We start from the raw sequence: 15,001 nt of genomic DNA on the forward strand, positions 1-15,001 counted from the left end.
AATCATCTTCGGTTCTCTGAGCTCAAAGGCCAGATATAATACCATGTAAAACCTTTTGATGGTCACATAAGGCCGGATGTATGTCATTACATCTATTTCGGCTAATCCATTTACCCGGGCGGTGTTAAATGTCATGGTTTACGAACATGACATATCTGCTCGTTTTATGTTTATGTGATGGCTCATAATAGTAAAAGATCTTCCCAAACTCATTTGCGGTGTAATGACTGCAGAACTTTGTCCCCTGCTGTTCTCGAGGTAAAACAATTGCGTACACGTGCTGTGACTGGCGTGCGTTGATTACAGCCGTATTTTCAAATATCGTCTTTTTCGCCCGTGATTAATTCCAGAGCTGACTGTTTCCATGGAGATATTCAAATGACTTGACATCAATTTTCCTAACTTTTCTTTGATGGCGCATCATTAAAATCTCATGGTAACCTCTGTTACCTTTGAGATCTTACCGCGTGGCTGTTGTTGTTTCATGGCAAAAAACGATTTAACAGCAGGTTAATGCTTAACCAAGTTTAGCTCTCGTCTCTGTGGAACTAACGCGCGCGTGCCGTCGTTTTTCAACTCAATCAAACCTTTAACCTTTAAAAAAAAAAAGGTTGTGACTGGAAAACTTTCTTACTGCTTTAATAAATACTCAACCGTCATGCAGATTGATGTTTTGATTGCTTTTCTTTGTTTTAAATAGCTGTTTAATGCTGTAAAGTGAGTTAAGGCAGAATAATATGCCTGATTAAAATAAAGTTAAAAAATGGCAATTTTACAGGTTATTGCGCTTATGGCATAAACAGAGGTGGAAATGTCAGACACATGCAGCTTTAGGCAGAGATACGCTTCATAAAGAAGATTAGGCGTTTAGATTAGACACAGTCAATTAAATGTACTTTAAATGCTATTATTAATGCAAATGCACTATCCTTCTGGCAGATGTACAACGTGAAGGATACTGTGCGGCTGTAAAAGGAGAACAATGGAAGGGGTGTTATTTATTAGGATGCCAGAAAATTCTGTTCGCATGATTTTCGGTGTTTGCAGCTTTACCGAAGAGAGCAAAAACAAGCACGAGCCTTGACAAGTCATCTATGCTACGTATTAAGGGGAAAAAAAACACAACAGGAAAGCATTGTGAAGGAGAATCGTGTAAAATAAAAACCTCAAAGGAATAGTTCACCCCAAAAATGAAAATCTGCCATTCAGGATGTAGACGTGTTTAGCACCGGATGATTTATTTAACGATTGCCGGAAACGTTTTTTTAGTTTTTTTTTTTATTTGAATAAAATGAAAAGTAAAAGAATTTTCAGATCACAGTATAACATAGAGAACATAATGAATGTTCAAACTAAGAAATGTTACACTTTTACGCACTAAATGAGCTTGTTTCAAGTTTGATGACACCAAAAAAAGTTGGCACGGAGACAACAAAGGGCTGAGAAAGCAAGAAATATCGAAAAGATTCAGTTGGGAGAACATCTAGCAACTACCGAAGTCAATCGACATCGTGTCTGTATCATGGGTAACTACAAAAGGACTAGGCAGAGGTTGTCCGATCTTTGAAAGAGTGCATAAAAAGATTTTAACGTTCGTCGACGTTGAAATGCAAAGGCTTAGCGATTCCGCCATCTACCGTTCTTAAGATCATCCAAAGATTCAGAGAACTGGAGAAAACCTCTGTGCGAGGGACAAGGCAGAAGAGCTTTGCCAGGTGCCCGTGGTCTGGACGACGCCGCGTCTCTCATCTGCTCGATTCTGTCATTGACATTGCTAAACGGGCCCAGGGATATTTCCAGAAACCGCTGTCGGTAAACACAATCTACCGAGCAAAGCTCTATTATGAAAAAAGAAAGACATATTCGAACATGTTCCAGAAGTGGACCAAGGCGCATTCAAAATGAACCGTTTCAAAGTGGAAAAGAGTCTAAATATGTCTCGTTGGAAATCACGGATGCCGTGTCCTCCGGGATAAAGAGTTTGTTATCAGCGTTGAGTTAATACTACGCTTGATCTGATGTCCTATAGTTGATTCAGTTGAAGCTATATAAAACAAGATACTCATTGATGAGTTGGAGTGGTTTGGATGACTTTTTAAAGATGTTTTTATCAGCTGTTCAGGCGGAGAAACAAACTCATCCACATCTTGGACGGTTTGAGAGTGAGTACATTTTCAACAAATCGTTTTCTTCATTTCTTTATTCTATTAAATCCCAGCAACGGATCTTTAGAAACAACAGATGTTGTGCGTGCCAGTCATTTGCTCTGATGGGACTTTAATATTTTCTCAGCGCGGTCTGTTTTATCTCCTTTGCGCGAGATTTCGAAACGAGCCGCACATCGAATGCGTTCTTCTGAACTTTGGGAAACATCAAAGCACTGACACGTTCAGAGATGTAAATGTTGGCATACGAACAAAGCAGATACGCAAAGCACAGATGTTTAACGCTAAAATGAGGTAATATTCAACCCCAAGGCTCAGTTCTCAGGGAATGCAGGAGCTGACAAAAATGTATGCTTTGCAAGCATTGTAAATAAGTGTGGTAAATGCATGAAAATCTGAAGATTTGCTGAAACCTTTGACCTGCGAGAGCAACACCGCAGGTGACGGAGTTCAATACGAACACATAGTGAGATTCTCACTTATCCATATGATGTAGAGACTTAGTCAGAGAAAGATCTTTTTCATGGTAAATTTATTCGTAAATGAAATCCAGATGGGACTTGTAATTAAATTAGAGTCATTTAAAGTCTTTCTATGGTGGAAGTTATTCATCATTAAAGCTCCAGTATAAAATATAAGAGAGACACCCTGTTTTATGACAAAAACAAACTATTGCGACCAGTCTAATCTAAGAAAAACAGGGTGTTAAAATCTAATTTAGTACATTTTTTATTATGATTTATTTGTGTGGTGGAAGTTAATCATCATCGGGACTGCACAGGTATAAAGAGAAAAAAATAAAATAAAAAAACCGAGACGTTAAAGTTAATTTTTTTTAAGTTAAATGCGTTTAACTAGTGTTAAAATGAGAAGATTGTGATAATTATCGTAGTGTAATTTATTTGTATGGTGGAAGTCATCATCCGAGCCCCACAAGTATAAAATAAAAAAAAACTGAGACATTAAATATAGTGTTAAAATGAAATTGTTATTTTTATTATATCATCAGAGCTCACGCATTACTGCGACCGGTTTAACCTAAACATAAAATAAATCACAAAATGTGATATTCAGCTTACTATAGATTTATAGAATAATTTGTTATTTTTATTGTAAGTTATTTGCTTTATAAAGCTTCACAAGAATGACATGTAAGTGAAACACACTGATTTTATGACTAATGCAACAATTATGACCGGTCTGACCTTTAAAAAGGAAGGAAAACGAGAACAGAAATCACTTCAAATGCAAAAAGAGACATTAAATAAACTTACTATAATGAAATGATTGCAATAAAATCAATTTCCGAATTCCAAAAGTTCAATGTTGTGTGAACCCTATACGTTTAAGCATTTTGCTAAAGTTATATATGCGTGGTACACGTGTTTTGTTGTCAGTGCAATGATATTTTACGCACGTCTACGTGTAAAAAGAATGCGTGCGCGGTAGAAATGACAAGTTCGATTGCGAGTTTAGCTTTAACAAATCCAGGACTTTGAACCTTGAACCTCATTGAGAGGAGATCGTTAACTAGCTCCTGAAGACCTTACGAAGCACAGCAGCAGCTGTGGAGTGATGATCCATTATGCCGGTCTCTGTATTCCTACAGGCCATCGATACAATAATGAGCTTTCTTGTGATATTGGTCTGTTATTTCTGTGTGACTGTAGCCCTCCGTTTGCTTCTGAAGATGGAGGATCCAATTAGTGCGAGGCTGCGCCGTAAATCTCAGGATAGGAACGTTCTCAGAAGTTCAACAGCTCATATTCTTCGGGGAGATCTTCTCTTAATGTTCTTCAATCTTCTCCCCCACTCGGCGGAGGATCCAATCAATTAAAGCAGCTGAAGTGTGATGGATGCAGAAACCCGCGTCTCGTAACGGGTAAAAAAAATGCTAGTTTTTGACACCAGAAAATTGCCTAATCTGTTACTGTGCAGGAGCGCCTCATCTTTTCGTAAATTATTGATTCCCTCTAATAATTCATTACGCTTTGTTGCTGAATAAACAGGCACCTGAGAACATAATTCAGACGTCAGCATGTGCTGCGGATTACCCCGTAGCGTTGTCAGCCGAATTAAAAAGCTCACGAAATGTTTGACAAGCGGTTTTCTTTTCTGAGTTGACATATTTTCCTGTTTAGACAGGTAGATGGGGGGCGGGGCATATCGAGGGTTGTTTGTCATAAAGCTGAAAATGAACTACAGAAGAGTTGCTTTTTACTAGTACACTACTATGTCGATGTTAGACTGTGCTCCAACCTGATGCGTCGCGATAATATTCCAGCAACAAGAGTTTTTCGGTCTGTAGACATGTTATGAAATGCGTCAAAAATCAGAAGAGCGTGTGGTCGGGTCTCTCTCTCTGAGAACAAAACGGTTAAGCGCATAATAAAAAAGGTTATTGCAACTAATGTTAATAGCCTGACTTCTGTTTTTTCCTCGCAGTTGTGCATTTATATCTTTTCCCAACAATTTAACGTTTATACTGTATCTTACTATTCAGACTTTTTCCCACAACTGCAGTTTCTAAGATTTGATTTTATCAAATTTATAAATGCATTTACAATTTTGACTTTCTCGGTATTCAAAATGTATGCATCGTAATTTTTTTCTCTCAGGATTGCATGAATTTTTTTTTGTTAATGTTCCATTAATATTAACCCATTTTAACATGATTTAAAAAAAAACACTATTTAATTCTCTGCTGTCATTTTCAGTATATTCCAAGTCACTTTTAACATTATTATTATTATTATTATAATAATAATAATAATAAAGCATATTATCATTACTTGAGATTATCGTATATGTAGCTCCAGCTGGAGAATTTCCCAAAACAATTTATTTCTATGCCTAGCACCGAATCTGTGTCACGGCTGATTAAGGCAAAAACGTGTGTCACTGCATTGCATCACATTTGATTAAGACACGGTAATAGCTTTCAAACTAACAGCCGCAAAACTCAACAGCGTAATATATAAATACTTATTAAAATCTTATTTCTGTGCATTCCAGGACAGTCTGGAGGAGACTTTAAAATCTTTGGTACATGAGAAGCATTTTATAGGTTAAGTGATACCGAGAGGCTTTACTCGGTGCCTAGAGCTTGGTGAAGCGCTCGTCATTTGAGAACGCTTGATTGTAGGTGCCTTCTTTTCTGCCGAGGCTCGAAAGTGCGGTTCCGTTCTCTTTGACTATTTCTTCATCCTCTTCTGAAAGACCGGCAGCTTTTTCTTTGGCTCTGTGGTGAATAAAGCAGAATAAACGGGACAGATCGGGGAAGGACTTAATAGTAAGCTATGACTGTGTCCAAGAAAACCACTAGGAAAGCTACTTTCGAACTAGTTCTCGAAGCTACAAGCCACTTAAAAAGTAGTTAAATAGGCCTGCAGCCAAGTTAACAATGCTAATTTTTCATTTAAATTTTTCATGTCATTTTAAAAACTATTAAAGTATATTCAAATTTATGTTTTGTGTATATATATATATATATATATATATATATATATATATATATATATACTACAAATCATAAGTTTGCTTTTGAGTATTTATTCATTAAATGTATTATATATATATATATATATATATATATATATATATATATATATGTATATATTTTATTTAAATATATTCAAACTGAAAATTTCATTTCACAATATTGCTGTTTTTACCTACATCAAATAAAAACAAAAGTTTTTGTGAACAGTTAAAACGGTATCAGACATCCTCCAATACTTCACTATAAAAAGAGAACTTAAATCCAATGTAAATCAGGGTCATTTGAAATAATTGAATTTATGTAGGCCATCTAAACAAATTGATTCATTGGAACGAACAGCACTACAATTAGTCTAGTTTGCTTTTGATCCAGTCACAAGTAGATAGCATTAAATGCACACAATTTCTCATGATCGAGTCACTGAAATCAGATTCAGAGTTACCAAAAATACATGTGACTGCATTAAATGCTAATGCGTCTCAGAAAACAACAAAGTACTGCCTACTCACCTGCCAATCACAAACGCGCACAAAAACAAGGTTTCAAACTAGCTCCGTAAACAAAGCCTAGTCTAATATAAACAAGGAAAAGCTTGTACATATATGACACCAGAGATCAAATCTGATGATATGCATCACATTGATCACATTGCAAAGACTGCTCGATCCTGCAGGTTTGCACTACACAACATCAGAAAGATCAGGCCCTTTCTAACAGAGAAAGCTGCACAGCTACTTGTCCAGGCCCTTGTCATTTCTAGACTGACTACTGCAATGCTCTTCTGGCTGGACTTCCATCGAACACAATAAAACCTCTACAAATGATTCAGAATGCAGCGCACGGCTGGTATTCAATGAGCCCAAGAGAACCCATGTTACACCTCTCTTTATCTCCTTACATTGGCTACTTTGCAGCTCGCATCAAGTTCAAGGCACTGATGCTTGCATATAGAACAACCACAGACTCGGCACCGGTCTACTCCACTCACTATTACAAATCTACACACCCTCTAGAAGTCTGAGATCTGCTAGCGGCGACGCCTCATGGTACCATCTCAAAGAGGCTCAAATCACTCTCCAGAACTTTCGCTCTCTGTTCCTGGCTGGTGGAACGATCTTCCCGTACATATCCGAATGCTGGATCTCTGTCAATCTTTAAGAAACTGCTGAAAACTCACATCTTTCAGCAATACCTGACCTCATCATAAAAAAAAAAAAAAAAAAAAAAATACTCTCACTCTCACTGTCTCTGTCTCTCTTCTTATCCCCTTGTTTATTCCTTCCCTTCTGGCATGTACTAATTTGAACACTCCCTGTGACTGGGTGTTATAAGCACTTACACTGTCTGTTTATCTCTAAAAAAATGAATCGCTGTTGTACTCTCAAATTAAGTCGCTTTGGATAAAAGCGTCTGCAAAATGACTAAATGTAAATGTAAATGTAGTGACAGCAAAAATGCTTGTTTAAACCTCAGTCTTGTGATCAGATCGCCTGAGATATGGACCACTTTAAACAGATTTTTGTCTACAAATATCGATCGTTCTTACAGATAAAGTTGTATTTCTTGTTTCAAGCGCAAAGCCATTTAATTTTGATAGGTTTACAGCAAAATCTTAAGCTATTTTGCATCTCTAGTCGACTTAATTAGCTTTTCAAGTATCTTGTATCTTGATTTGCAAAAAAAATGTATACTGGAAAACAGGTCCAAAACACAGGAACAAAATTAAAGCGCCCTTATTATGCCTGCTGAAAACAAAAACAGCTAAAACCAGCCTGAGATAGTCAACCAGCCTGGTCTCAGCTGGTTTAATCTTGTCAACGGGCTGGTTTTAGAGGGGTTTTGTCCAGGACGGTCTTAGCTGGTCGGGTTGGGAGAGCTAAGACCAGCCAGCCAGCCTAGGTTGGTCCGTTTTAGCCGTGAAAGGTTTGCATTTTGGTTTTGGGAGTCCCAGACAAGAGGTTGACATGCTTGCATATTATATTATGCATTTATTTTCTCAAACGACGCTCAAGCGGTTCGTTCAGCTCTTCATTTTTCCAAACCTCCGATTGGTCGATTTGTTTGTGAGCTTTTTAAGCTCCAAAGGAGACACCTAGTGGCAAAGAATGAATTAGCGTTTTCATTCAGACCAGCGTGTCGAGATTAACCTGAAACGGCTTGGTACTCGTTTTGAAAACGACTCGTTTCAATGATTCAGAGCTGTGTTACACACCGCATGAAAGGCAATTTTCAAAAAACCATAACGCCAACTGAACAGGTTTAAAGCTACTTGAATGGCTCGTCATAGGAGCATTATACTGACCGTCGTTTTTTGCTGACTGTGGACATCAGTAAAGCCACGATCCCCACGGCCACAGCGCCAATGACCACCCCAAACACGATGAGCCAGGGTTCAGTGTCGTATGTGATCGGGGCCGCCAGCGTCGGTGGGATTCCCATGAACTCCAGGGTCATATCCGATAGCAGGAAGGCACTGTTTATGCGATGCTTGTTCTGCCTGGAATAATAAATACCATGTCGGGGTGTTTGCATGCTAAAGGAAAAACGGTAGCATAGACCTAGATGCTCAGTATCTTTTTATAATAGGATTAACCATCAAACCTCAAAGTTGTGCTCCTTATTAAAAGGCTTTTTAGTAAAAAATCTATGATTTTTGGCTCAAATCTATGATTGGCGTGAGCATCATGTAGATGATTTGCGTAAAAACACACCGAAAATGTAACTAGCAAACACTGAAATGTACCAATTTTATTTACTGAAAATCATGAAAGCAATACTATTCTGTGCTTATTTAAATCTGCAATACACGCGTTAAAATCGTGATTTTAAAAGTTACTATTAAATGTTTGTGCGATGCAAAATTACTGGTCATGTAACTTCATTTTATTTTTATTAAACAAAGCTTAACACATTCGCTTTAGCAATATGTTAGTCAAAACATCAAACATGTGTACAATGAATTAAAAATCATTTTAAAGTATAAACTTTTAATTTGACGTTAGAAAATGCACTTTTGTGGAAAGTGCACTCAAGTGTGCCAAAAAGTGCTGTGAGCGTGTACTCTGTTTAAATACGCATAAGTGTCCATTTATTCGATTTTCTTTTAATTATATGCAAATTCAGTTTTTTAAAATGACGCTCTAAAACTTTGAAGTAGCTGCATGTAGTTGGCATTCAAGAAAGCCAGCTCGCTCGGATCTGAAACAGAGCCGTAGGTTTTTGCAATACTGTCACGTTGCTGCCCATGTGCTGCGTACCATCTAGTAAGTCATCAGCACACAAAGTCTAAACCTATAACTCGTTGACTCACCTCACTGCTCTTTCTACTTGTTCTTTGGGGATCAGCTGGTCTGGATTACCTGGTGACGTCACCACGAACACAAATGACACTCTTTGCGTATCGTTGCACACCAGTATGTTTGTAATGCTGAAAAAGATCAATTAGAAAAAGATGTGATTTTTTTTTGGAGGCAGATGATGTGTGCCTTTTTTTTGTTAGGTTTTTTTTTTATCGATAACAGCCTCACACAAACACACACGCACCCACACAGCATAAAAATCATTGTTTTGATCAATACTTTTGTTTTGTTTTCGAGTATGAGAAGCAATTTGTGTGGGATAAGGCTTTTTTTTCTTCCGAAAGAACATATTTAAACTTTAAGAATTTAAGATCTTTTTAACTCGTTTGCAAATTCCTTTTTTTTTCTAATTAAAGCCGTAGGGTACTCTTAAAAAAATGACAAAAATAATTTTGCCATTACAAACCTTTAAGATACACTAGAATTAGATTTCCTATTTCTAATGTAGCTCTGATGTGAAATAAATAAACACTACCATTGAAATGTTTGGAATTTAGTAAATTATTTTATTAATACTAATACTTTTATTTCGCCTTAAGCTCATACAATAAATTGAGTTCAATATTTTTTCATCATTTATAATAATTCGAATCAGCATATTAGAGTGACTTCTAAATATATTTTAAAATACAGTGAAATAAAAAAATATATTTTAATATTCGATCATTTTTTAACAACATTACTGTTACTACGGCGATTTTGATCTTATAATTGAGGCACTGGTGAGAGAAAACATGCACAACTTATGCCAATCTTAAATTTTATGCAATTTTTTCTTCCCAAGCGATTGCATCTTTTTGTTCTTTAAAGATGCTTAGACATATAAAAAAAAAATGCCATGCAAATTCACATAATGCCAGTAGACACAGTCAATACATACTGGAAGCAGCCGATAAGAATCAAACACAAACAGCATCTCATCAATGTAACACGATGCTTCAAAAGAAGCTCACGCTCCCGATCCAGCACACTGGCATCAATCAATACGGCGGTTCTCTCACAAACAAGCCTGAAGCATCCCTGCAACACTTCAGCTGTGAGATTTCACAATCGTTAGAGGCCGATATCTAGCTGGGAAAGGTTAACCGCAATTGATTTCCCTTGACCCATTAGCATCTATATCGGCCCGTAATTACATTGGTTAAATTAATCAGTCGCGCTTTTCTTACATCCGAGAGCGGCTCAATTGCGCGAATATAATTGAGGGGAGAAACATTGATTAAAAAATACATATTTAATCCACTAAAGCAGGTCAGGCCTGAGCCGGCATCGTGCATTTCTCTTTTCACCTGTAGATGATCTCCGTTATTACTGAGTGTGCAAAATGGCTGCCAGATCATAGGGCTTTGATAATAATACATCATTAGCTACACAAAGCGATATCTCCTCATAGCTCACTGGAAGAAAAGGCCTTCAGATGCAGCGGTTATAACTGATACGTGCTATTTTGTCTCCGCCAGGTTTCATTTTAAACGCGTCATTTATCTCACGGAAAGTGGATCCTTAATTTGTATTCCGTCAAATGAATGATTTGTGATGCGAATAACTCGCGTCGCATAAATGAGTTAATGAGTTTCGCGACCGCGCAAAAGTCGCTAAATGATAGCTTCGCCGAGCTTTGTGAAAATACGTTTTTTAAGCAAGTGCGCTAACGCGGTCAAAAATTTGAGAGCTTAAAGTTCAAGCACGCCCCGCTGAGGCCTTATCTTTGCGGCGAATGTTTGCCACTTAGGGTTACGAGTTTGTTCGAATTCCTAACTCCGAGTGAGAAAAAGAAACGAAACGAAAGTCAAGAAGATAAGAAAGGCAGTGGAAACGCCGCTCTGGCCTGGGAGCTGATATAGATTTGCGTGTCAGCAGCGTAGCAATGGAAACTGAGACCGTGCCGTCAAATTATTTGCCGAAGGGGAGGCATATAAATTGGAAAGAGGAGAGGGCCATGATTGGAGCCTTGGGGGACACACCGTGTTAGACTGGAACAGTACATGATCTATGTTTCTCAATAGATACAAATTACCGCCTCGCGCTAAGAAATTATGTTAGCCAGAGGAAAACTCTACCAGTGATGCCAAAGGCTGATAAGCGGCGAGCAGAACGTTACAAAAAGTGCTGGATATTAAGATTTAACGCGTTAAATCGTAAAAACCCGTCCGTCGTTTGTAAGGTGTGGTATAATGTAACTCAAACCATCGCAATGCAGTGCAAACCAGGGCAAAATAAAGTAACAGTCTCGGTTTATCTTAAATTGTTAACCCATTTGTCATGCGATAAAACGTAATGCAAATATAACGCAAAGCGATGCCGCGGACGACACGGTGCAGTGCAACGCTGAGCAAAGTAATGGAACGCAATGCAATGGAACATAATACGATCTTGGTTTATCTGAAATTAATATCTCAAAGCAAAGCAAAGCGATGCAATACAGCATAATACAATCTTGGTTTCATTGCGATCGTTAACCTCTGTCGTGTGTTTGCTGGTAAAGAGCTTTGAAAAAGGTGCTTTATAAAGTAAACGCATCATTGTTACTATTATGTAACATGATGCAAAGAAATGCTGCAGCATAAAATGATAAAAACCAAATGCAATGTGACAATTAAATATAATAAAAAGCAATGCAAAATGCAAGGCATGCAGTAAAACATGCTCTTTATCTGAAACGATCGGCCTGTCATAGAATAGAATCTAATGCAAAGTAATATAATGTAGTATGTTCATCTAATAGGTTCTACCTGTTTTCTAATGTTAAGAGAAAATTGTAATTATAAAGCGGATCGCTTTCACATGAGCACGAAAAGAAAGCAATAAAGAAACTGGATGTCTTGAAAGTTCAGGACTTAATAGGAACATCGGCAAACTGTTTTGGCTGCAGCAAAGCAAACGACGCAAAGCGGAGGAATGCTAAGCAATATAACATAATGCAATCGCGGTTTATCTGAAAACGTCGTGTATTTTAACCTAACGCGCTATAATATAACACAGAGCAATGTCTTGAAGAAACACAAAGCAAAGTAATGCAATATAACGGAGCGTAATATAATCTTGGTTTCATGTTTCACGTATTTCCCCCTTAGTCATGTTACAATATTTCACATTTTACGGTTGTAAACCTTGGGTGGGTTCGGTTAACGTTCTCATCTGAATACAGCATGCGACAAGCAGGCCTAGGTTTAAATAACAGCTTTCCCATCTATAAACGTTGGCAGGTATTCCCTTTGCACCCGTTTTCTGAAACGTACAGAACGTACACCCTTTGGACGGTGTGCCGCTGATGATCTTTTGTAAAGCGTTACTCACTCGTACGTGTTTTGGTTACTTTGTTTCCTCATCGCGTACGCCAGAGTAGATCTGAAGAGAAACATCTCGCTCTCGTTCCACTCGTACTGAGACACACAATAAAAGAGTTCAGTGATTTAGCGAGCTGCACAATGTGAATGAAATTACGCATATGGACGTCAAAGCAAATGAAAAGAGAGGTAAACGTGAAACCTACGGCGTTGTCTCCGAGGGCCGTTTTAATGCTGAGCCTGACTTTAAATCCATCTTGACTGTCTAGAGAGAAAAAGAGAGCCATTTATTTACAGGAGTCATTGCTTGCTGTTGTTGTGGAGATCTGTTCCTTCTTGTTCTTTTCGGGACGATAAGACTTTTGCTGAGTTTGTCCTTATTTACCATCCTTGTAAAAGATTCTCATTAGGGGATTGATGTGTCACTTTATTTCTCAGTGATTTCTCGAGATACTGAACTGAACAAGATAAGATTAGATGCCAAACAAGAAAGTAAGTGTGTGTGTGTGTGTGTGTGTGTGTGTGTGTGTGTGTTTTGGTCAGACAACAAAGTGGAAGAATCCGGTTTAGGATGTTTAGACGCTTCAGCGATGATTTTGTCCTTATTTAAACCCTCTTGAAGTTTCAGTTCGCTGTAATTTCACACTCCCTCTGAACATTTTCACTTTCTCCTTTCCTTTAAATGTATCCTGACTATCGTGAATTGAGTTCCCTTTTCCCCGGCAGGCAAATCTCTCAAAAATATCATATATATATATATATATATATATATATATATATATATATATATATATATATATATATATATATAAAAAAAGACAATGCAAGACAATGAAGCCTGAAACTATATTAAAAAAATAAACTAAAACTGGGCAAAGAAAATAGTTTGAAACAAAATAAACCAAAATAAAATAAAAAAAACGTAAAACTTAATATAATAAGAACTAAAAGTAAAGAATAAACATTTATAAAAAAAAATTACCACAATTTCTTTTTAAATGTACAGTTATTTTCAGTAAATGAAAATTAAAATAGCAAAAAAATTAATAAAAATAAAAGATGATAATAATATTGTAGTAATGAATTATATAAATGACCTTCTAATGTCTTACTAAATAGAAATATTTAACTTTTTACATATTTATTTAAAATGTGTTTTGGTATTTTTATTATATATATATATATATATATATATATGGTGAGAGAGAGAGAGAGAGAGAGAAAAAACGAGAAAGAGTAATGACATTAAAATTATAATAGAAAATACATAAAGAAAATAAAGAAAGAAAAACTGATTTTTAAAATGAGAATTAGGGTATTTTTTGCTCATAATTGTTATGAGCTGAAGTGTGTCATCTTTTCATCCATTTTTTTAAATCCATTCAATTTATTATTTGAACATTATCTCAATCCTATCTGATTGAACACATTTTCTGCTGCCTTCATTCATCTTTAACGCTATTATTCAGCCTCTCGGATGACTCAAAGGCCTTGTTTTCACTCCTTTGTAAAAAAAAAAAACGGCTTTGAGATTAAAAATGACTGCAGCTACACTAAACTCGGAACAAATGACCAACCCTCAGCAGGTGCAAAGATCAGAGGAAAACTATTTCACTCAAACAGACACCGGTTCCCGGGAAATCTGAGATGTTTTACCTTTACAAGGATCCTTAGCTACCAGGGGAGGCAGGGATATCAGAAGAAGAAGTCCGGCAAGCATCTCTGTCTGTCTGGATGAGCGACTTTATCTCATGTGCCGCTCAATTCGGAGGTCAGAGATTATAAACCGGTCAGAACTCGAGATAAAAAGGGTTGGACGAAGCTGTTTAATGGTTAAGCAATGACTAGACCTGCCTTCAGAGAGAAAGAGAGAGAGAGAGCAAACACGTATATTCATATATATTGGAGAAACCGTCAGAGGAGAACATAAATGTAAATTTAAAAGGAGGGCTGCGTGCCCCGCCGCCTTTGATTGTTTCTGCCGTGAAATAATAAAGTGAAATGGTGTGGGAGTCGGTAAACAGCTCTCCAGCTCTATGAATGTAAATGCGTATGATTTCTCTTCATCACAACAACAGATGCGGCTGCGCTGACCCGCTCCGGTTTCATTTTTTTTTTTGCTTCTGTAATAACTGTCTTCTCGTCTCGATATGTAAACACGGGCGAACGCTGGGTGTTTACAGCCGTGCGATGCGCCACATCAACACCAACCTGAACGTCATTTTGACTCGCGCTTCAATGCTGTCGTTTAAAATCGCGTTTTTTTGGTTTTTAATGATGTGTTTCGGAATATGTCTTCGGTAACATCACTTCAAAGTGTCTCACGTAGGTGGGTCAGACATGGGTTGTTTCTGAAAAATACAAGGGAAATCTGATCTCAGATGAAGGCTGTGCTTCCTGTGAACCCCTGATGATTGAAGCAAACCGCTTCTTCTGCATCTTGCCTTTGCTTGAGATGAAAGCTTTTCCTTCAAGACCGGAAAAAGACAAATCAGACAAGAAAGAAGCTTGATGGTTAACCACCTTCTGACACCGCGAGACGAGAAAGCGTTCAACGCGGTTAATTTGTTACTTAATAAAGAGACCCGGTTTACTCAGTCGTTATCGTGCACCGTATTTATTTTAGAATCAGTCCATTTATATTTTTACGCGGCGAAGAGAGATCAGATAGTGTCAAAAGCGACGGCA

At 37.4% G+C, this 15,001-nt stretch overlaps 1 protein-coding gene across 1 annotated transcript; it reads right to left on the reverse strand.

Moving 5' to 3' along the window:
- Nucleotides 1–3,134: 3,134 nt before the first annotated feature.
- cltrn (collectrin, amino acid transport regulator) lies at nt 3,135–14,121 on the reverse strand. The gene is made up of 6 exons (XM_043230339.1): nt 13,970–14,121; nt 12,520–12,578; nt 12,324–12,409; nt 8,978–9,094; nt 7,970–8,164; nt 3,135–5,406 (listed from the first exon to the last, which is right to left on the reverse strand). Exons 1-6 carry the CDS (start codon nt 14,031–14,033, stop codon nt 5,265–5,267), a joined length of 663 nt encoding a protein of 220 aa, XP_043086274.1. The 5' UTR covers nt 14,034–14,121; the 3' UTR covers nt 3,135–5,264.
- Between the last annotated feature and the right edge of the window lie 880 nt (nt 14,122–15,001).

Source organism: Puntigrus tetrazona, unplaced genomic scaffold (assembly GCF_018831695.1).
Source record: "Puntigrus tetrazona isolate hp1 unplaced genomic scaffold, ASM1883169v1 S000000148, whole genome shotgun sequence".
Taxonomy (NCBI): domain Eukaryota; kingdom Metazoa; phylum Chordata; class Actinopteri; order Cypriniformes; family Cyprinidae; genus Puntigrus; species Puntigrus tetrazona.

What these genes read in the sequence shown, in the direction of transcription:
- cltrn (XM_043230339.1), bottom strand. Translation starts at nt 14,033, where the DNA reads ATGCTTGCCGGACTTCTTCTTCTGATATCCCTGCCTCCCCTGGTAGCT. An exon ending in CGGCCCTCGGAGACAACGCC is followed by an intron (nt 12,410 to 12,519) that starts GTAGGTTTCACG and finishes TGTGTGTCTCAG; the next exon opens with TACGAGTGGAACGAGAGCGA. An exon ending in CAAGTAGAAAGAGCAGTGAG is followed by an intron (nt 8,165 to 8,977) that starts GTGAGTCAACGA and finishes TTATTATTCCAG; the next exon opens with GCAGAACAAGCATCGCATAA.